This window comes from Platalea leucorodia (genome assembly GCF_965183815.1).
Source record: "Platalea leucorodia genome assembly, contig: HAP1_HAP1_SCAFFOLD_123, whole genome shotgun sequence".
In the NCBI taxonomy this organism is placed as follows: domain Eukaryota; kingdom Metazoa; phylum Chordata; class Aves; order Pelecaniformes; family Threskiornithidae; genus Platalea; species Platalea leucorodia.
Window position 1 is genome coordinate 217,966 of NW_028121414.1, and position 23,485 is coordinate 241,450.

At 50.3% G+C, this 23,485-nt stretch overlaps 2 protein-coding genes across 2 annotated transcripts in view; one reads left to right on the plus strand and one right to left on the minus strand.

Moving 5' to 3' along the window:
- Positions 1-23,485, minus strand: part of LOC309603537 (olfactory receptor 8A1-like) — a gene marked incomplete at both ends in the record, with an annotated part of 52,879 nt that overhangs the window by 11,883 nt on the left and 17,511 nt on the right.
- LOC309603541 (olfactory receptor 14J1-like) lies at positions 11,026-11,988 on the plus strand (the record flags this gene model as incomplete). Its single annotated transcript, XM_082338362.1, has 1 exon — positions 11,026-11,988. The coding sequence occupies exon 1, from the start codon at positions 11,191-11,193 to the stop codon at positions 11,986-11,988; it is 798 nt and encodes a 265-aa protein (XP_082194488.1). The 5' UTR covers positions 11,026-11,190.

Here is a 23,485-nt window from a genome sequence, read left to right on the forward strand (position 1 = left end):
GATTGGAGTAGGGGATTCCTGTCAGGGGGAAGGGTGCCATTTAGGGGTAGGGTTAGGGCTTAAGCTTACTGGTTAGAAATAAGGTAGATGCCTAACTTGAATGTTTTCTCAGTCAGTATCATGGTGGCATCAAAGTTACCCAAACACATCTTTCTTCTTCAAAATCTTTCATCTCTATTGGCCAAAGCTCTCTTCCCTCCACCAAATCTTGTCCCAGCTACCCCTGACCTCCCCATATCTTTCATCTTGTTGGGGGGAGCATTGTGATGGCTTTCAAGACCTCAGAGTATCTCTCTCCCCACTGCTGGCTGGTCAGAAGTGACCTCACAGCCAGCATCCAAGGGGACACAGTGTGCTGCTGTGCCGGAGAGGCCTCTTCACAGCCTACCCAGCAGCGCTGAAGGCAGGTGATGCCTTCCACCACCCCAAGTACCCGCTTGCCTACCAGCTCGTGCTGCAGAAGCCTCCTATATGTCCTGTGACATATTTTCCATATGGGTCCTTCAGCTACATAGGGCAGTGGCCACCTCTTTGTGGACGACTTAATCGAGCCCTGAATGTAATTTTTTAGGAAAAAGTTGAAACCTCTGCAGAAAAGAACTCAATGTAATAGCTGAGAAAGTCTTCATTTCCAGCATGGCTAGCTTGTTATGAATTTTCAATATTTTTTTCATCCATTTTTATTAACAGCAGGAAGGGCACGTACTGGCAAGCTGATTACACTCCCTTGCTGTGTGCAGGCAGTTTTATGCAGCCACTTATCAAAATAAATTTTCTTACCAATCATTCACATGGAGAAACATTGCTCAGAAGAACTACTCTATTTCTGTTGGAACCCTCTATGTCTCTGCTTCTGCATCTTTGCTTTTCTCCTTCCTCTGCTTATTCTGTCATCAAAAATCTCTCCAAGCGGAAGACCGATTGAATCGTAGAATAGCTCAGGTTAGAAGAGATTTGAATGTCATCTTTCCCAACACTCCAGCTCGAGGCAGGGTGAACTAGGTGAGGTAGCTCCAGAGCTCCTCTCAGCTTGCCAAGGGAGCTGAAGGTGAGCTCCATCCCATCGTACAGGGACATAATAAAGATGTTCAACAGTGTTGGCCCAAGTGCTGGTAAGAGAGACATGCCGATAATGACTGGCTGCAAGGAGGACTCTGTGCCAGTGGTGACATCTGAGACGGATCGTGCAGTCATCCTCCCGTCCACCTCATCGTCTACTTCTTTAGTCCAGATATCACCAATCTGGCTAGAAGGAGACTATGGGAGGCCATGTTAAGGCCTTGCTAAAGTCCAGCTATGCAACCTCTCTGATGGCTTTTGCCTTTACAAGGCATTTTACAGAGGTCTCACAATGAAACCAGCCAGCCCCACTTGCACCTCTCTGCACCAGAAACCTTCTCCACATCTCACACTTCCAGGAGAGTGCCCAGGACACAGCACACACCTGTCTGGGTTTTCTGGGCCTGTTCAGAAGAGAACCAGAAGTCATTGCTCCCTGCAGGCCCACAACTCCAATTGGCTCTTTGTGCAGCCCACAGCTTTTCTGAGCACTTCTCTCCGTGTCCCACTCCCCTCCAAACTTTCTGATCCTCAGGCTGCAGATGAGGGGATTGAGCAGGGGCCTGAGGATGGTGTAGCAAAAGGCCTTTGTCCAACTGTCTCGGGAGGGCTTTTCTGGGCATCTCACAGACAAGGATGAGGATGCTGTAGAAAACAGTTTCACGAGTGAGGTGAGAGCAGCAGGTGGAGAAGGCCTCCTGCCTGTCCATGCTGGGTGGGAGAGCTGCCCCAGGGTGGCAGGTCTGGTGCACGCACAGGATGCCCCTGTGAAGAGGAAGGGGAGGCCCAGATCTAAAAAGCAGGTTATGAGAGCAAAGAGCATAAGTGTCCTGGTGTCACTGCAGGAGAGCTCCAGTGAAATCACAGAAGTGGTGCACTGCACTGGGGCCACAGACCTGTATCTGGGACAAGAATGAAGTGACTGTTGCAGATGAGAGAAACCCCCCTAGCCAAGGTGCAGCTGCCTTCCCAAAACAGACCTTCCAGGCCATGAGTCTTGCAGAGAGAAGCAGGTGGCACACAGCCCAGTACTGATCGTAGGATGTGGCCACCAGCAGGAAACACTCAGTACATGCAAAAGGTGCAGCAAGTACTACTAACACCGCTGTCAGCAGAGATGATGGTGTGTCCAGTCTGGTCAGCAGTGTGGTCAGGTCAGGGGCGTGGTGGTGGGGCTATAGCAAGTCTTCAAGTTGTCCACCACCAGCACAATGATGAGGGTGTTCCCAACACCAGTCACAGGGCAGGTCATGAGAGAGAGGAGGATTTCTCTAAGGCTTGGGGACATTCCCTATTTGCAGTATGGGTAACTCCGTTGATGAGCTTTGATTGTCCCCTTCCCCTTTCTTCATTGAAGGTTTTATATCCTTCCTGTCCCCTCTCTCCTGGCAGGACACCTAGGAGGAAGAACATTTCTTTTTCTATGCCAGTTGCTTAAAGGAATTGTGAAGGAAGGTCAGAGAGGTGAAACCTGAAGGCGTGTGTGCCTCTGAGTGTATTCGTACTCCCCAGATGTGCTCTGTGCCTTTTGAAAGGTGAGAAATGCCGCCGTCTAGATGGCAATGCTGCTCATGCTAGCAGGAATACTTCTGACTGCACAGGTGAGATACTCCACAGGCGAGCTTCTTTCATACTGTGTATTTGAAGGCACAGGCCAGAAAGGCCAGGGAGGGTAACGTAGAAGACCAGGTTGCAATGAACCTATCCGAGGCAGGTGAGATGGATCTCACTGGGACAGTGGGAGTTGTTCCTGGAGTAACACACAGAAAGTTCAGGGGTCTGTCAGGTGTCCACATCTGAGCTGGCCTCGTGCACTCCTCATACACACATGGGTGTTCAGAGACAGGAGCCCTTCCTTTGCAGATGTAGAGGCAGTGAATTGCAACAGCTGTAGTGCCTCCCTGGCCTCCTGTTGCCACTCCCAGAGGCTGGGAAGCACCTAAGCGCTGCAGCGTATCAGCTTGCTTTGCACTGCTTTGAGATGCCCCAAGGCATGAGGAATGGACACAGGAACCTCGGGTCAAGGCAGCGCATCCCAGTGCTGCATTCAGGTGGTTTCCCAGGGGACATTCCTCTCCATGTGAAGTGACCTCAAGACACTGTCTTTCCCACAGGCCTCCACAGCAACCCCAAGAATAGCTGATGGCATTTGTGCTCGCTCAGGTTCATCTCACCACACACACCCCATGTCTTTATTCTCATCCCATAGAATCAAAGAACAGTTTGGCTTAGAAGGCACCTTTAAAGATCATCTAGTCCAAACAGACTTCCACAGACAGAGACATCTTCCACTAGATCAGAGAGCTCAAAGCCTCATCCAGCCTGACTTTGCACACTTCCAGGGATGGGGCAGCCACAACTTCTTTAGGCAACCTCTTTCACTGTCATAGAATCATAGAAGGATAGAATCATAGAATTGTTAAGGTTGGAAAAGACCCTGAAGATCATCGAGTCCAACCGTTAACCTAGCACTGCCAAGTCCACCACTAAACGATATGCTCAAGCACCACGTCTACCCATCTTTTAAATACCTCCAGAGATGGAGACTCAACCACTTCCCTGGGCAGCCTGTTCCAATGCCTGTCTACCCTTTCGGTGAAGAAGTTTTTCCTAATATCCAACCTAAACTTCCCCTGGTGCAGCTTGAGGCTGTTTCCTCTTGTCCTATCACTTGTTACGTGGGAGAAGAGACCGACCCCCACCTCGCTACAAGCTCCTTTCAGGTAGTTGTAGAGAGCAATAAGGTCTCCCCTCAGCCTCCTCTTCTCCAGGCTGAGCACCCCCAGCTCCCTCAGCCGCTCCTCATAAGACTTGTGCTCTAGACAACACCAACTTCATTGCCGTTCTTTGGACACACTCCAGCACCTCGATGTCCTTCTTGTAGTGAGGGGCCCAACACTGAACAGAGTACTTGAGGTGCGGCCTCACCAGTGCCCAGTACAGGGGCACTATCACCTCCCTGGTCCTGCTGGCCACACTATTCCTGATACAAGCCAGGATGCCATTGGCCTTCTTGGCCACCTGGGCACACTGCTGGCTCATGTTCAGGCAGCTGTCAACCAACACCCCCAGGTCCTTTTCCGCCAGGCAGCTCTCCAGCCACTCCTCCCCAAGCCTGTAGCATTGCATGGGGTTGTTGTGACCCAAGTGCAGGAACCCGGCACTGAGCCTTGTTGAATCTCATACAGTTGGCCCCGGCCCAATGATCCAGGCTGTCCAGATCCCTTTGTAGTCCCTTCCTACCCTCCAGCAGATCAACACTCCTGCCCAACTTGGTGACATCTGTAAACTTACTGAGGGTGCACCCAATCCCCTCATCCACATCATCGATGAAGATATTGCACAGGACCGGCCCCAACACTGAGCCCTGGGGAACACCACTCGTGACCGGCCGCCAACTGGATTTGACTCCATTCACCACCACTCTCTGGGCTCGGCCGTCCAGCCAGTTTTTAACCCAGTGCAGAGTGCACTCATCCAAGCCGTGAGCAGCCAGCTTCTCCAGGAGAATGCTGTGGGAAACAGTGTCAAAGGCCTTACTAAAGTCCAGGTAGACAACGTCCACAGCCTTCCCCTCATCCACTAAGCAGGTCACCTTGTCTCACCACCCTCATAAAAAAATTTCTTCCCTATGTCCAATCTAAACCTAACCTCCTTCAGTTTAAAATCATTGCCCCTTGGCCTGTCACTACAGGCCTTTATAAAAATTCTCTCTCCATCTTTCCTATAAGCCCTTTTAATATACTGAAAGGACGCAAGAAGGTCTTGCCAGACCCTTCTCCAGGCTGAACAACACCAACTCTCTCAGCTTCTCTTCATAGGAGAAGTGTTTCAGCCCTCAGATCATTTTCGTGGCTCTCCTCTGGACTTGCTCCAACAGGTCCATGTCTTTCTTGTACTGGGGAACTAAGAGCTGGACGCAGTGCTCCAGGTGGGGTCTCACAAGACTAGAGGGGGAGAATCACCTCCCTCAGCCTGTTGGCCATGCTTTTATTTAGGCTGCCCAGCATACGGCTGGGTTTCTGGGCTGCAAGAGCGCATTACTGGCCCATGTCCAACTTTTCACCCACCAATATCCTGAAGTCTTTCTCTGCAGGGCTGCTCTCAATCCATTCACCTCCCAGTCTTTACTGACAGCGGGGATTGTCCTGACCCAGGTGAGTGGCCTTGCACTTGGCCTTGTTGAACTTCATGAGGTTTGCACGGACCTCCTACTCAAGCCTGTCCAGGTCCCTCTGGATGGCATCCCTCCCCTCAAGTGAATCAGCTGTCCCACTCAGCTTGGTGCCCTCTGCAAACTTGCTGAGGGTGCACTCAATCCCACTCTCTCTGTCATTGATGAAGATACTAAATAGTACTGGTCCCAGTACGGACCCTTGGGGGACACCCCTCGTTATTTTTTTCGACTTGGGCATTGAGCCATTGACTGTAACTATTTGCATGCGGTCATCTAGCCATTTCCTTATGCATCTAACAGTCCATCCATCAAACCCATACCTCTCCAATTTAGCAGCAAGAATGTTGTGGGGGACCATACCAAAGGACCTAGAGAAGTCTAGGTAGATGACATCCATAGCTCTTCCCTTCTCCACGGAGGCAGTTACTCCATGGCAGAAGGACACGAGATTAGTCAGGCCCAATTTGCCCTTTGTGAAGCCATGTTGCATGTCTCTGATCACCTCCTTCTCTTCCATATGCTTTGACATGTCTTCCAGGAGGATCTGCTCCATGATCTTACATCTGTACAACGCAAACATGGACTTCCAAACTAGTCATTCGGTGTCCCACTGTGGAGGGATAAACAACCTCTACGAGCAGGGGTGAGAGTCCAGTGCTGGAAATGATGATTGTTATTGGCTGGTCTGTGGCGGTTGCCTTGGGGCAGCTTCCCTGGGGTGTCCAGTGAACACGGGCACAGACCAGAGCCTGCTCTGCTGGTCCTTCCTATCTCCCCCAGGAGATCTGCCTGTGCAAGGACACTGCCACATGCTCCCACCCTGAATACTCAAACCATTTAGCTGTTCAATCGTGTTTTCCTCTTGAGGGCACTTTCCTGAGCTTGTTCTTGAGAGAAACTTTGGAAGAAAACCTGAGCTTTCAGGCACTGCCATCAGGAGATCCCCTTGTATGGTGGAAGCTCGATTATGGAGGTCAGCTCTGCCAAAGAAGTGCCCATTGCCTGTCACTGCGTGCAATCACAGGACTGCCACACAAAAGGCCTGTGACCAAGCTGCAAGAGCAATCCTTCCTTACAGCAACGCAGGGGCTCAGAGAGACAGTGTGGAATTTAAAAGAGAACCGCTCCAGAAAGACCAAGTGCTGGTGCTCCCTGGCAGTGCTGCTGTGCCAGGACTCTTTTCCCCTCCACCTCTGCACACAGGCACTGCCACTGCGGCACCAGAAGAAGTCTTAGAAAAAGAATGTCAGATAAATAAGTTGCTGCAGGGTCCTTTATTTTTTTTCAATGCACAGATAACAAAAAACCAACCAAACAAAAAAGGCTTCTCATGGCTTGGACATGCATACTCTTCTCTGGGTAAAAAACTGGCTGGATGACCAGGCCCAAAGAGTTGTGGTGAATGGAGTCAAATCCAGTTGGCGGCTGGTCTTAAGTGGTGTTCCCCAGGGCTCAGTACTGGGACAAGTTCTGTTCAATATCTTTATCAACGACCTGGATGAGGGGATTGAGTGCACCCTCAGTAAGTTTACAGATGACACCAAGTTGGGCAGGAGTGTTGATCTGCTGGAGGGTAGGAAGGCCCTACAGAGGGATCTGGACAGGCTGATCGATGGGCCGAGGCCAACTGTATGAGGTTTAACAAGGCTCAGTGCCAAGTCCTGCACTTGGGTCACAACAACCCCCAGCAACGCTACAGGCTTGGGGAAGAGTGGCTGGAGAGCTGCCTGGCAGAAAAGGACCTGGGGGTGTTGGTTGACAGCTGCCTGAACATGAGCCAGCACTGTGCCCAGCTGGCCAAGAAGGCCACTAGCACCCTGGCTTGTATCAGGAATAGTGTGGCCAGCAGGACCAGGGAAGTGATCGTTCCCCTGTACTCAGCACTGGTGAGGCCACACCTCAAGTACTGTGTTCAGTTTTGGGCGCCTCACAAAAAGAAGGACATAGAGGTACTAGAGCATGTCCAAAGAAGGGCAAGAAAGTTGGTGAAGGGTCTACAGAACAAGTAGTACGAGGAGCGGCTGAGGGAGCTGGGGTTGTTTAGTCTGGAGAAGAGGAGGCTGAGGGGAGACCTTATTGCTCTCTACAACTACCTGAAAGGAGGTTGTGGAGAGGTGGGGATCGGTCTCTTCTCCCACGTAACAAGTGATAGGACGAGAGGAAATGACCTCAAGTTGAGCCAGGGGACGTTTAGTTTGGATATTCGGAAGAACTTCTTCACCGGAACGGTAGTCAGGCACTGGCACAGGCTGCCCAGGGAAGTGGTTGAGTCTCCATCCCTGGACATGGCTTAGGGACATGGTTTAGTGGTGGACTTGGCAGTGTTAGGTTAACGGCTGGACTTGATGATCTTAAAGGTGTTTTCCAATCTCAATTTTTCTATGATTCTGTGATTCTGTGATTCTATGATTCCATGATTTCAGGGTGATGAGAGCCAAGACTTACAATGATCTTCACGTCTCTGACAAGCTCTTGCTTGCTGGCAAGTATCAGATCCAGGTTTGCGTTACCTTTGTTGGTCCATCTGGCAGCTGTGCTCAGAAGTTGTCCCAAGAAACTCCAGAATCTGCCTGGACTGTTTGCATGTTGCTTTGTTCCCCTTCCAGAAAATGACAGAGTCATCAAAATCCCCAGTGAGGCCCAGGCTTCTACATCCAGAGACTTCCTGAGCCATGAAGATGGTGAAAGGTTTAGAGGGGAAACTGTATGAGGAGCGGCTGAAGTCTGTTCAGCCTAGAGAAGAGGAGACTGAGGGGAGACCTCATCACGGTCTACAGCTTCCTCACAAGGGAAGGAGGAGGGGCAGGTACTGATCTCTTCTCCCTGACGACCAATGATAGGACCCGAGGGAACGGCAGGAAGATATGCCAGGGGAGGTTTAGGTTGGACATTAGGAAAAGGTTCTTCACCCAAAGGGTAGTGGAGCATTGGAACAAGCTCCCCTGGGAGGCAGTCACAGCACCAAGCCTGACAACATTCAAGAAGCATTTGGACAAAACCCTCAGACATAGGGTGTGAATTTTGGAGTTGTCCTATGCAGGGACAGGAGTTGGATTCGATGATCCTCGTGGGTCCCTTCCAACTCAGGACATTCTATGATTCTATGATTCCTTGGGGTGCTTAGAAAAGACTATGCCCGCTTCTCCACCCTGACCGTGGGTTCCTCATCTCCCACCACGATGTCACTTTTACTGGGCCCTCCTCTGATCCTCACTCACAAGGGCTCACCAGAGTTTTCACTGGCCCCATACAGGATCCCCATACATCCAAGTAGCTTCTTCACTTTGAGAGAAACCCCACTCCTGATCCTTTCATCCTGTCTGTCCTAAAAAGCCTGTACCCTTCCATTGCAGCACGCCAAGCTGCGTGACTTGTTCTACCACACCTTGGCAGTTACTCCATCAATGTCAGAAAGCACAGGCTCCAGCTCGTCCTGGCTATGCCCCTGGCTGAGGGCATCGGTCCACATTTGGGCTGTAGCACCTCAGGTGCAGCACCAGGCCAAGCTCTGACTTGTCTTAGGGAAACCTGGTACCAAGCGCCCAAGACCACGTGTGTGCTTCAGAGCAGAGACATGCCAGAGTGGAGAGCAGATGGAAAAATAAAGCTGAAACTGGATGCCAAGAGAGTGAGCAAACCCTGCTGTTGCAGGGACAGAGAGAAACAGGGCTGGGAAACGCAGCCCTGGAAAGAAATGGGTTTACTTCAGTGGTATCTCTGCTGCCCCTGAGGGCCTTCAGTGGACGTGAAATTGATCTCCGTGAATGACAAGGTGCTGCTGACAGGCCCACTGTGAAAACTGTTGGTCTGTTCCTTGGCTGTATCATCAAGGGGGTGAGTAAAGGTTGATGCAGAGCAAAACCAGCAGCCTGAGAATGTAGGCACCCAAGTGGAGAGCCCAGTGTGATGTGCCTTGTGCTCCTGGACTGCCCTACATCTGCTGGATAGAGAAGGGACAGACCTTGCCACACTGCAGTGGTGGCTGTCACTGGCTTGCACAAAGGCTCCGAACCTGTCTGCAGTGCTGTCCAGAATGTGATTGGGCAACGTGGGGATGAAAACCATCATTATAGTCAATGGAGATCTAGTCAAGCCAGCTGATGGAAAAGACAGAGAAACGTAGCTCTCCCTGTGATACAGGACAGTATTTGGTCAGATGGCAGCACAGGCTGCCAAGGAAATAGTAAATAGGGACAGGTGCAGCTGTGTTGCACATGCCTCGGACAACCTCTGGTACCTCAAACATCACCCCTTATTTCACCTGAACAGCCAGCTTCTGACCTACATCTTCAGCAATTACCATGGGAGCTGAGACAAGGAACTCACACGCAGGTGCCTATTTAACCCTATTGCCTGAACTGAGGCAAGAGGAATCCCACGTCCTGTGGGTTTGTGACAGGCAAGGGAGGGAGCTCAGTCCCCTTCCAGCGCTCACAATAGAAACGCAGGATGAGATGCCTCGATTGACTCAGGTGAATCCCTTCCCTCAGCAGGAGTAAAGAAGATCCCTGCCTGTCTTTGTCTGGGTGTCCTGCCTAATGATAAGACAACAAAGGTGATTTTTAGACCTAACTCTGCCTCAGATAGGAGAAATGACACTGCAGGAAAGAAGTGTCTCTCCCCAGCTGAGGGAGGGAATATTCAGCCTGTTTCACAGTAGGTTCCCCTGGAGCCCCAGGGACACCTGGAGGGAGCCCAGAGCAGGGAGAGAAAGTGCTGCCTTGGGGTGGTCCTCTGTTGCTCAGGTGGCCCAGGCTCCTGGGATGCAGGGAGCTCATGGCAAGTGGGCAGCAGTGCTGAGAGACAGCTCTGCCCAGGAGTGGCTCCTCTGCAAAGTGCAGCAGGGCTGAGGGCACTGCCCGCAGGCACCGAGGGGAGATGAGTGAGGCGGAGAGAGGTTCAAGGCAGTCTGGGGTGGGAGGAGAGAGCTGAGCTTGTTCCCAGAGAAAACTTCACAGCATTTGACACGGTAAGTCTCTGGCAGCAGGGCAATGCCGATGAGTATCCTGGACAGGTCTTCCAGAGCTGGCACATCCCATGACTGCTAGGACCTGTCAGGATGTCTGTCTTGGCTTCCCTGGTGTGAAGACGGAGGACATACTCCAGGGCAGGGCTTCCCTGCTGCACGGTCAGAAGGACAGGGCATGATGGCTGCCTTCTCCTGGGGATGGCTGCAGGGCTGTCAAGCCAGTTGTGCAGCCAGGGTGCCCAGGTCTGTCGTTCAGAGGAGGGTCCCTGCATCCCAGGGAGCTGTGTGCCAGGGCAGGGACTCTGCTGCCTGCCAGGATGAGCACTCAGCCTGCCCAGGGAGCTTCCTTTGCCTGTCAGCACCCACAAGGTTTCACCTGGAGTGCAACAGGAATGCCAAAGCTTTCTACCTTAAAAACACTCTTTGGTTTCGGTGAGGCAACTAGAACAAAATACACAAACCAAAATCCCCACAGCTCTGCTCTGCTGTTGGGTGAAATGAGAACAACAATGCTGAAAAGTTCACTGGCATCAGAGGTGGATTTAATCTGAGATGACTCTGTGTTCCTGTTTACCGGTTGCTGTAGGGCAGGAGTGACACTTCAAGAGTCCACAGCAGAGCTCCCTGCTCCCAGTGGCACCCTCTGCCAACACCATGCAGAGCTCATAAAAGCAACATGACAAAGGTCTACCTGAAAGGGGCAAGGAAGCCTGGGGAGTTTCCATGAGAACTGGAGTAGGTTTTGCTCAAAGAACTCTGCCTTAACTTCTCACTGCCTTTTCCTCCTTGGACAGGTTCCCATGCCCAGAAGCAGCAAATGTCCAACGCCAGCTCCATCACTGAATTCATCCTCTTGGCATTCGCAGACACACGGGAGCTGCAGCTCGTGTACTTCTGGCTCTTCCTGGGCATCTACCTGGCTGCCCTCCTGGGCAATGGCCTCATCATCACCACCGTGGCCTGCAACCACCGCCTCCACACCCCCATGTACTTCTTCCTCCTCAACCTCTCCCTCCTTGACCTGGGCTCCATCTCCATCATTCTCCCCAAAGCCATGGCCAATTCCCTCTGGGACACCACGGCCATCTCCTACCAGGGATGTGCTGCCCAGGTCTTTCTGTTTGTCTTTTTGATGGCAGCAGAGTTTTGTCTCCTCACCATCATGTCCTATGACCGCTACGTTGCCATCTGCAAACCTCTGCACTATGGGACCCTCCTGGGCAGCAGAGCTTGTGTCCACATGGCAGCAGCTGCCTGGGGCAGCGGCTTTATCAATTCTCTGCTGCAGTCTGCCAATACATTTTCACTCCCACTCTGCCAAGGCAATGCTGTGGACCAGTTCTTCTGTGAAATCCCCCAGATCCTCAAGCTCTCCTGCTCCGACTCCTACCTCAGGGAAGTGGGGCTTATTGTGGTTAGTCTCTTAGCAGCATTTGCATGTTTTGTTTTCATTGTACTGTCCTATGTGCAGATCTTCAGGGCCGTGCTGAGGATCCCCTCTGAGCAGGGACGGCACAAGGCCTTTTCCATGTGCCTCCCTCACCTGGCCGTGGTCTCCCTGTTTATCAGCACTGCCATGTTTGCCTACCTGAAGCCTCCCTCTATCTCCTCCCCATTGCTGGATATGGTGGTGGCAGTTCTGTACTCGGTGGTGCCTCCAGCAGTGAATCCCCTCATCTACAGCATGAGGAACAAGGAGCTCAAGGCTGCAGTTTGGAAACTGATGACTGGATGTTTTTCTGAAGCAATAAACTGTCCATTTTCTTATGCATATCGCTCATAGTGTAGCTCATTACAGGCTCAGCCTGTTTTCTGGAGGTTTTGGTGGTGGTGGTGGAGGGTTTTTTGCTCTGTTTTACATGTGATAGTGTTGTGCAGAAATTAATGTCATTCTTCATACCATTTCTAATTTCTTATCTACCTTTCTAGTGTTACCCAGAGACTTTTGGAAAGACTGTTGAAATAAGAGCCATGTTCTCTGTGCATTTAAAAAAACAAAAAGACCCTGCAGTGATTTCTTCATCTGAGGTCCTTTTTCTGAGACTTCTTCTGGTGCTGCAGTGGCAGTGCCTGTGTGCAGAGGTGGAGGGGAAAAGAGTCCTGGCACAGCACCACTGCTGGGGAGCACCAGCGCTCGGTGTTTCTGGAGCCCTTCTCTTTTAAATTCCACACTGTCTCTCTGAGCTCCTGCGTTGCTGTAAGGAAGGATTGCTCTTGCAGCTTGGTCACAGGCCTTTTGTGTGGCAGTCCTGTGATTGCACGCAGTGACAGGCAATGGGCACTTTTTGGCAGAGCTAACCTAAGTCATTTGATATGGTCCCCCATAACATTCTTGCTGCTAAATTGGAGAGGTATGGGTATGACGGATGGACTGTTAGATGCATAAGGAAATGGCTAGATGACCACATGCAAATAGTTACAGTCAATGGCTCAATGCGCAAGTCGAAAACAATAACAGGGGGTGTCCCTCCAGGGTCCATACTGGGACCAGTACTATTTAGTATCTTCATCAATGACAGAGAGAGTGGGATTGAGTGCACCCTCAGCAAGTTTGCAGAGGGCACCAAGCTGAGTGGGACAGCTGATTCACTTGAGGGGAGGGATGCCATCCAGAGGGACCTGGACAGGCTTGAGTAGGAGGTCCGTGCAAACCTCATGAAGTTCAACAAGGCCAAGTGCAAGGCCACTCACCTGGGTCAGGACAATCCCCGCTGTCAGTAAAGACTGGGAGGTGAATGGACTGAGAGCAGCCCTGCAGAGAAAGACTTGGGGATACTGGTGGGTGAAAAGTTGGACATGGGCCAGTAATGTGCTCTTGCAGCCCAGAAAGCCAGCTGTATGCTGGGCGGCCTAAATAAAAGCATGGCCAACAGGCTGAGGGAGGTGATTCTCCCCCTCTAGTCTTGTGAGACCCCACCTGGAGCACTGTGTCCAGCTCTGTATTCCCAAGGACAAGAAAGACATGGACCTGTTGGAGCGGGTCCAGAGGAGAGCCACGAAAATGATCTGAGGGCTGAAACACCTCTCCTATGAAGAGAAGCTGAGAGAGTTGGTGTTGTTCAGCCTGGAGAAGAGAAGGGTCTGGGGAGACCTCCTTGTGGCCTTTCAGTATATCAAAAGGGCTTATAGGAAAGATGGAGAGAGAATTTTTATGAAGGCCTGTAGTGACAGGCCAAGGGGCAATAGTTTTAAACTGAAGGAGGTTAGGTTTAGATTGGACATAGAGAAGAAATTTATTTATGATGAGGGTGGTGAGACACTGGAAGAGGTTGCCTGAAGAAGTTGTGGCTGCCCCATCCCTGGAAGTGTTCAAAGTCAGGCTGGATGAGGCTTTGAGCTATGTGATCTAGTGGAAGATGTCTCTGCCCATGGAAAGGGGGGTTGGACTAGATGATCTTTAGAGGTGCCTTCTAACCCAAGCCATTCTGTCTCATTCTATGAGATGAGACTAAAGACATGGTGTGCGTGGCACAGATGAACCTGAGACAGCACAAATGCCATCAGCTATTCTTGGGATTGCTGTGAAGGCCTGTGGGAAAGACAGTGTCTTGAGGTCACTTCACATTGAGAGGAATGTCCCCTGGAAACCACCTGAATGCAGCACTTGGATGCACTTCCTTGGCCCAAGGTTCCTGTGTCCATTCCTCATGCCTTGGGGCATCTCAAAGGCGTGCAAAGCAGGGTGATACACTGCAGCGCTTAGGTGTGAATAGGGAATGTCCCCAACGCTCCTCTCTCTCATGACCTGCCCTGTGACTGGTGTTGGGAACACCCTCATCATTGTGCTGGTGGTGGACAACTTGAAGACTTGCTATAGCTCCACCACCACGCCCCTGACCTGACCACACTGCTGACCAGACTGGACACACCACGATCACTGCTGACAGTGGTGTTAGTAGTACTTGCTGCACCTTTTGCATGTACTGAGTGTTTCCTGCTGGTGGCCACATCCTACGATCAGTACTGGGCTGTGTGCCACCTGCTTCTCTCTGCAAGACTCATGACCTGGAAGGTCTCTTTTGGGAAGGCAGCTACACCTTGGCTAGGGGGGTTTCTCTCATCTACAATAGTCACTTCATTCTTGTCCCAGATACAGGTCTGTGGCCCCAGTGCAGTGCACCACTTCTTCTGTGATTTCACTGGAGCTCTCCTGCAGTGACACCAGGACACTTATGCTCTTTGCTCTCATAACCTGCTTTTTAGATCTGGGCCTCCCCTTCCTCTTCACAGGGGCATCCTGTGCGTGCACCAGACCTGCCACCCTGGGGCAGCTCTCCCACCCAGCATGGACAGGTGGGAGGCCTTCTCCACCTGCTGCTCTCACCTCACTCGTGAAACTGTTTTCTACAGCATCCTCATCCTTTTCTGTGAGATGCCCAGAAAAGCCCTCCCGAGATAGCTGGACAAAGCCCTTTTGCTACACCGTCCTCAGGCCCCTGCTCAATCCCCTCATCTGCAGCCTGAGGATCAGAAAGTTTGGAGGGGAGTGGGACACGGAGAGAAGTGCTCAGAAAAGCTGTGGGCTGCACAAAGAGCCAATTGGAGTTGTGGGCCTGCAGGGAGCAATGACTTCTGGTTCTCTTCTGAACAGGCCCAGAAAACCCAGACAGGTGTGTGCTGTGTCCTGGGCACTCTCCTGGAAGTGTGAGATGTGGAGAAGGTTTCTGGTGCAGGGAGGTGCAAGTGGGGCTGGCTGGTTTCATTGTGAGACCTCTGTAAAATGCCTTGTAAAGGCAAAAGCCATCAGAGAGGTTGCATAGCTGGACTTTAGCAAGGCCTTAACATGGCCTCCCATAGTCTCCTTCTAGCCAGATTGGTGATATCTGGACTAAAGAAGTAGACGATGAGGTGGACGGGAGGATGACTGCACGATCCGTCTCAGATGTCACCACTGGCACAGAGTCCTCCTTGCAGCCAGTCATTATCGGCATGTCTCTCTTACCAGCACTTGGGCCAACACTGTTGAACATCTTTATTATGTCCCTGTACGATGGGATGGAGCTCACCTTCAGCTCCCTTGGCAAGCTGAGAGGAGCTCTGGAGCTACCTCACCTAGTTCACCCTGCCTCGAGCTGGAGTGTTGGGAAAGATGACATTCAAATCTCTTCTAACCTGAGCTATTCTACGATTCAATCGGTCTTCCGCTTGGAGAGATTTTTGATGACAGAATAAGCAGAGGAAGGAGAAAAGCAAAGATGCAGAAGCAGAGACATAGAGGGTTCCAACAGAAATAGAGTAGTTCTTCTGAGCAATGTTTCTCCATGTGAATGATTGGTAAGAAAATTTATTTTGATAAGTGGCTGCATAAAACTGCCTGCACACAGCAAGGGAGTGTAATCAGCTTGCCAGTACGTGCCCTTCCTGCTGTTAATAAAAATGGATGAAAAAAATATTGAAAATTCATAACAAGCTAGCCATGCTGGAAACGAAGACTTTCTCAGCTATTACATTGAGTTCTTTTCTGCAGAGGTTTCAACTTTTTCCTAAAAAATTACATTCAGGGCTCGATTAAGTCGTCCACAAAGAGGTGGCCACTGCCCTATGTAGCTGAAGGACCCATATGGAAAATATGTCACAGGACATATAGGAGGCTTCTGCAGCACGAGCTGGTAGGCAAGCGGGTACTTGGGGTGGTGGAAGGCATCACCTGCCTTCAGCGCTGCTGGGTAGGCTGTGAAGAGGCCTCTCCGGCACAGCAGCACACTGTGTCCCCTTGGATGCTGGCTGTGAGGTCACTTCTGACCAGCCAGCAGTGGGGAGAGAGATACTCTGAGGTCTTGAAAGCCATCACAATGCTCCCCCCAACAAGATGAAAGATATGGGGAGGTCAGGGGTAGCTGGGACAAGATTTGGTGGAGGGAAGAGAGCTTTGGCCAATAGAGATGAAAGATTTTGAAGAAGAAAGATGTGTTTGGGTAACTTTGATGCCACCATGATACTGACTGAGAAAACATTCAAGTTAGGCATCTACCTTATTTCTAACCAGTAAGCTTAAGCCCTAACCCTACCCCTAAATGGCACCCTTCCCCCTGACAGGAATCCCCTACTCCAATCCCTAACCTCAAACCTTACCTCTAAACCAAAGCCCCAAACCATAAAAGCTTACTCTCACCCTATTACTCACTCTAATTCCTAGCCTTTATCCCGAACACTAAAATGCTAGCCTTGACCCTAACCCTCACAACAGCCCTACACAAAACCCTAATCCACAAAGCGAGCCCATGCCCTGACACTAACTAGACACCCTCCCCCTGAGCCCAACAGGACTGAGGTCTTTGTCCTCTTGACTATGGCAGCAGCCTCTGCCACTGACGCCTGCTGCAAAACTTCATTTTGAGGCTCTGGACTTTGTTTCTTCCTCATCCCTGCTTGGGGGGGCCGGGAGGTGTTGCACAGTTTTTCTGCACTTGGCATTGCTCATCCTCACATCCCACTGCCCCAGGAAGAGCCCTGAGCCAGACGTGAGGGACAGGATCTGCCTTCCCAGGGCCTGCAGGTTAGGACTTGGCCTTGGTGCTTCATCAAACCAGCCAAGGGTTTTCTCAGCATTACAGCCCCCTGCACAGTGCCTTTGCCTACCTGCAATCACAGCCTCCAGTTAGCTGCTCTAACGAGCCCTTGGGGAGGCTTTGTCAGTAATGGCCCTCAGGGGGGCCAATCAATGCTTCAAGGTTTTGCTTCTGCCTTTGACTTCTTGAGAGGTTTGTTCAGTCTCCTCTCAGTATCTGAGGTTCACGGACACAGGGCCAACTACAGCATGGGACTCATTAAAATACAGAAAGCCCTAACGAGCTATTTCTCTTCCTGTAATTTTCTTCAACTCTTCAAGACTTGTCCAGCTAATTGTAGAGTCATTTCATAGTGTAGTTAAGGAGGAAGATTTCCAAGTGCACCAAATAAAAATCCTTTGTTTACAGGTTATATTTTATTCATTTCAGTTGAGAGCAGAGGTGATAGCAGCATTCTCCAATTGATATGGCTGCAGAGGGTCTCCTCGGGAGGTCTGGACAGCTAGGAAAAGCAGTCCCTTGAGGTCTGGCACTGTAGTGACAACCTTGCCCCTTGCTTCCTCCCTTCCTCAACCTCACCATTTCTCTCACTGGCCACCTGGGATTTACATCAGTTTCCTGACATCAGGCTTCACTGACCTCTGGGAGCTGAATGTTACAGCTCCATTGCACCATCTCCCACCTCATCTCCTTAGACAACTGGCTGCACACAGGCACAGAAGGATTCTTCCTGTTGGCAAGCAAAGAAAATTAGACTTAATAAAGCTGCATAAACAATAAAATACACTCCTTGAGCATATGCTACTTACAAGCTACCTGTAATGAGGTTGCCTTTCTACAAGGGATAATCTTATGAGAAATGTTTTAGATACATAGCTACAGAAAGGTAGAGATAAACATAATTAAAGAATTGGCTAAACAGACACTTGTCCTACTGAAGGACAGGCAAGCTTTTAGTCCCTGAAGTTCAAAGCAGCCGCATAGGTGAGAAGGATCTGAATGAACAAAGAGTAAGGGCAGGAAAAAACTGGAGAATAATGGAAAAGGGCTGTTGTCTGCACAACCTGCTGAAAAGATGACTTTAGAAATGGTCGTTGTATCCGGACAGGTGAAAATACAGGAAAGATTAGAGAAATTAAATACAGAACACCATCCAGCATTTATCCACTCGATCCAGTGCGACCTGGCAGCAAAGGCGGCCAGCAGTGTCCTGAAGTGCATAAAGAGAACCCTCGCCGAAAGTGTGAGGGAAGAGATTGTCTCCCCCTGCTCGTCACTCATTAGGCCACCTGTAAGCAACTGTGTCCATTTTGGGGCCCCCATTTCAAGTGGACTGGGTCTGGCTGGGATGGGGTTAACTTCCTTCAGAGCAGCCCATATGGTGCTATGTTTTGCATTTGTGCCTAAACCAGCGTTGATAACACACCCGTGTTTTGGCTGTTACCGAACCGTGTTTTCACAGTGTCAAAGCCTTCTCTGGTTAAACCTGAGAGGCAGCTAAACCCCGCACAGCCGTTCACTCACTCCCCCGCAGTGGGATGAGGGAGAGAATCGAAAACAAAAGGTAAAACTCATGGGTTGAGATAAAGGCAATTTAATGGGATAGAAAAGAAAGGGAAAAGAATAACAATGATAAAAGAATATACAAAAGAAGTGATGCTGTCCAATGCCCAGCCAGTTCCTGAGCAGCGGACCCTCGGCCAGCTTTTCCGCCAGCTTTATATGCTGAGCATGACATCACATGGTACAGAATATCCCTTTGGTCAGCTGGGGTCAGCTGTCCCAGCTGTGTCCCCTCACAACTTCTGTGCCCCTCCCAATGTACTCGCTGGTGGGGCAGTGTGAGAAGTATTACGTAGCAATTAACATCATCCAATTCAAACCATTGGCTATTCTCACCCAAAATCAAATCCCCTTGAGGAACGCATTGGACTTCCCCATCCTCCTGCATCACCCACCAAGTGCACCCAGGTCCTTGAGCAAAAGCAATCCCATGAATGGGTTTGCCTTTGCCCGAGGCAGGAATAACCCAGACTGTCTTCCCCAGCATATTTTTTATGTGCACTAGAGGGACTTTATCCCCCTCTACAGTACGTAAAAGTCTTGACTGGGCAGGGCCAGCTTGATCAGCAGATCCCCTAGTGTTGACTAAGCAGGTGGCCTTTGCTAAATGTGTGTCCCAATGTTTGAACGTCCCAGCACACATTGATCTCGGTGTAGTCTTCAACACTCCATTGTACTGTTTGATTTTCCCGGAGGCTGGTGCATGATAGGGGATGAGATATATCCACTCAATGCCGTGCTCTTGGGCCCAGGTGTCTATGAAGTTGTTTCGGAAATGAGTCCCGTTGTCTGACTCAATTCTTTCTGGGGTGCCATGTCGCCATAGGACTTGCTTTTCAAGGCCCAGGACAGTGTTCCGGGCAGTGGCACAGGGCACGGGATATGTCTCCAGCCATCCGGTGGTTGCTTCCATCATTGTAAGCACATGGCGCTTGCCTTGGCGGGTTTGTGGGAGTGTGATATCATCAATCTGCCAGGCCTCCCTAATATTTATATTTCAGCCATGGTCCTCCATCCCAGAGAGGCTTGCACCGCTTTGCTTGCTTGATTGCAGCGCATGTTTCACATTCATGGATAACCTGTGCAATAGCGTCCATGGTCAAGTCCACCCCTCGATCACGAGCCCATCTGTATGTTGCATCTCTTCCTTGATGGCATGAGGTGTCATTGGCCCACCCAGCTAGAAATAATTCACCCTTATGTTGCCAGTCCAGATCCACTTCAATCTTAGCAGCCTGATCCACCTGCTGGTTGTTTTGATGTTCTTCAGCGGCCTGACTCTTGGCTACGTGAGCATCTACGTGACGTGCTTTTACAGCCAGGTTTTCTACCCAGGCAGCAGTGTCTTGCCACAGTGCAGCAGCCCAGGTGGGTTTGCCTCTGCGCTATTAGTTATTCTGCTTCCATTGCTGTAACCACCCCCACAGGCCATTTGCCACCATGCATGAGTCAGTATAGAGATAGAGCATTGGCCATTTTTCTCCTTCAGCAATATCCAAAGCCAGCTGGATGGCTTTCACCTCTGCAAATTGACTTGATTCACCTTTTCATAGAATCATAGACTCTTAGAATGCTTTGGGTTGGAAGGGACCTTTAAAGGTCATCTAGTCCAACCCCCCTGCACTGAGCAGGGACATCTTCAACTATATCAGGTTCCTTAGAGCCACGTCCAACCTGTCCTTGAATGTTTCCAGAGATGGGGCATCTACCACCTCTCTGGGCAACCTGTTCCAGTGTCTCACCATGCTCATTGTAAAAAATTTCTTCCTTATATCTAGTCTAAAGCTAGCCTCGTTTAGTTTAAAACCATTACCCCTTGTCCTATTGCAAAAGGCTCTGCTAAAAAGTCTGTCCTCATCTATCTTATAAGAATCATAGAATCATAGAATCATAGAATGTCCTGAGTTGGAAGGGACCCACAAGGATCATTGAGTCCAACTCCTGTCCCTGCATAGGACAACTCCAAAATTCACACCCTATGTCTGAGGGCTTGTCCAAATGCTTCTTGAATGTTGTCAGGCTTGGCGACGTGACTGCCTCCAGGGTCAGCCGGTTCCAGTGCTCCACCCCTCTCTGGGTGAAGAACCTTTTCCTAATGTCCAACCTAAACCTCCCCTGGATATCTTCCTGCCGTTCCCTTCGGTCCTATCATTGGTCGTCAGGGAGAAGAGATCAGCACCTGCCCCTCCTCTTCCCCTCTTAAGGAAGCTGCAGACCGTGGTGAGGTCTCCCCTCAGTCTCCTCTTCTCCAGGCTGAACAGGCCAAGTGACTTCAGCCGCTCCTCATACGGCTTCCCCTCTAAACCCTTTACCATCTTTGTGGCTCTCCTCTGGACACTCTTCAGTAGCTTTGGGGGTTGTTTTTGTACTGTGGCACCCAACACTGCACACAGTACTCAAGGTGAGGCGACACCAGTGCAGAATAGAGTGGGACAATCTCCTCCCTCGACCGGCTGGCAATGCAGTGCTTGATGCACCCCAGGACACGGTTGGCCCTCCTGGCTGCCAGGGCACACTGTTGGCTCATGTTCAACTTCCCGTTGACCAGAACCCCCAGATCCCTCTCCATGGGGCTGCTATCCAGCCTCTCATTCCCCAGTCTGTATGTACATCCAGGGTCGCCATGTCCCAGGTGCAAAATGCAGCACCTGCCCTTGTTAAACTTCATACTGTTGGTGATTGCCCAGCTCTCTAATTTGTCCAGATCCCTCTGCAGGGCCTCTCTGCCCTCGAGAATGTCAACGGCTCCTCCCAATTTTGTGTCATCGGCAAACTTTGATAACAAACCTTTGAGTCCTGCATCCAAGTCATTTATGAAGACATTAAAGAGCACTGGCCCCAACATGGATCCCTGGGGAACCCCGCTAGTGACTGATCGCCAGCCCAGTGTAACCCCATTTACTATAACCCTTTGAGCCTGACCCATCAGCCAATTGCTCACCCATTGCATTAGGTGTTTATCCAGCTGTATGCTGGACATTTTGTCCAGGAGGATACTGTGAGGTCCAAAAAGATGACATCGACTGGCTTTCCTTGGTCAGCTAGGTGGGTAACCTTGTCATGGAAGGAAATCAAGTTTGTCAAGCAGGGCTTTCTCCTTGTGAACCCATGCTGGCTGGGACCAATGACTGCGTTGTCTTTCAGGTGTTTTTCAATAACTCCCAGAAGAATTTTCTCCCTCATTTTGCCAGGCACAGAGGTGAGACTGACAGGCCTGTAGCTACCAGGGTCATCCCTGTTGCCCGTCTTGAAGACTGGGACAACGTTTGCCAGCTTCCAGTCAACTGGGACCTCCCCACATTCCCAAGAGCATTGATAAATCATTGAGAGAGATCTCACTACGACATCAGCCAGCTCTTTAAGTACCCTCGGATGAATCCCGTCCGGCCCCATTGACTTATCCAGCTGGAGCAGCAAATCCTGCACAAGTTCGGGGTTGGATGGGAGTTTGTCGTTCTTGCAGTCATGGTTCTCTAGCCCAGAGAACACTTCATCGGTGTTGAAGACGGAGGCAAAGAAAGCATGAAGCGTCTCTGCTTTGTCTATGTCCCTGTTTGTGAGGTGACCCTGCTCATCAAGTAATGGGCCAATGTTATTTCCTGCCTGCCTTTTGCTATTTAGATATTTAAAAAAGCCCTTTTTATTGTCCTTGAGCTTTGAGCTTTGGTACTTTACCTTTAAGTACTGAAAGGCTGCAATAACGTCACTTTTCCTTACATCAGACTTCTCCACTGAAGTCTGCAACTGGGTGTTACAGCTCCATTGCACCATCTCCCACCTCATCTCCTTAGACAACTGGCTGCACACAGGCAGAGAAGGATTTTTCCTATTTGCAAGCAAAGAAAAGTAAAGCATGATAAAGTTTCAGAAACAATACAATACACTCCTTGAGCATATGCTACTTACAAGCTACCTTTAATGAGGTTGCCTTTCTACAAGGGATAATCTTATGAGAAATGTTTTAGATACATAGCTACAGAAAGGTAGAGATAAACATAAGAGTTTGCTACAAAGGCAATTGTCCTACTGAAAGACATGAAAGCTTTAACTCCCTGAAACCCAAAGCAGCAGCATACGTGAGAGGTATCTGAATGAACAAAGAGTAAGGGGAGGAGAAAACTGGAGAATAATGGAAAGGGCCTTTGTCTAGACAGTCTACTGGTAAGATGACTTTATTGTATCAGGAAATTGTAAATAAGATGACTTATTTAGTGTACCAGGACAGGCGAAAATACACGAACGATTAGAGAAATTAAATACAGAATAGTGGTAATGAAGTTACAGGGGAACACTGATATTTCTGTGGAATATCCCTTTGGAAAGGTCATGGGATTGGTAGAGGTCTCTTGTGAGCGAGGACAAAGCAATGTTGCACCCATCTCTGAAAGAAGCCAAAGGAGCAACCCAGGGAACCACAGGCTGTACAAGCTCACTTTGGTGAGGAGTAAGCCATCAATATCTCTTGGGTGGTATTTCTGGGACCTTTAAAGAGAAGAATGTGTCCAAAAGCAGTCAGCATGGACTTTCAAAGGGTAAAGCATGCCTTACCAAGCTGACAGCCTTCATGATGAAGTAACTGCATTTGTGCATGAGGGGACAATAGTGGATGACGTTCACCTCAACTTCAGCAAGATTTGTGACATGTTCTCCCTCACTATTCTTGTACCCAAGTTAGGACATTTCATTTTGGAAGGGCACACAAACAGATGGGTGAAACAGCAGTTGGAGGATGAGGCTGAGAGAGCAGTGGTGAAGGGGTCATTCATACCCTACCTGGAGGCCAGTGGGACATACTGGGGCATCATGGGGCAGCACAGGGAACACTCCTGGGCCCTGTGCAGTCTAACAGCTGTATCCATGACCCAGAGGAGGCAATTCTCACCATGTTCAGCAAGAGCAAATGCCGGATTCTGCACCTCAGATGAAGTAATGCCGGGCACAAGTATAGGCTGGGAGAGGAGTGGCTGCAGAGCAGGCCTGCAGAAAGGGATCTGGGGGTGCTGGCTGGTGGGGGCTCAACAGGAGTCAGAATTGTGCCCTGGCAGCCAAGAGGGCAAACCGCACCCTGGGGTGCAGTATAACGAGGGGCTGAAAAGAGGGGATGTTGTGGTTTAACCCCAGTCGGCAACTAAGCACCACACAGCCGCTCGCTCACCCTCCCTCCCACAGTGGGATGGGGGACAGAATCAGAAAAAGAACGTAAAACCC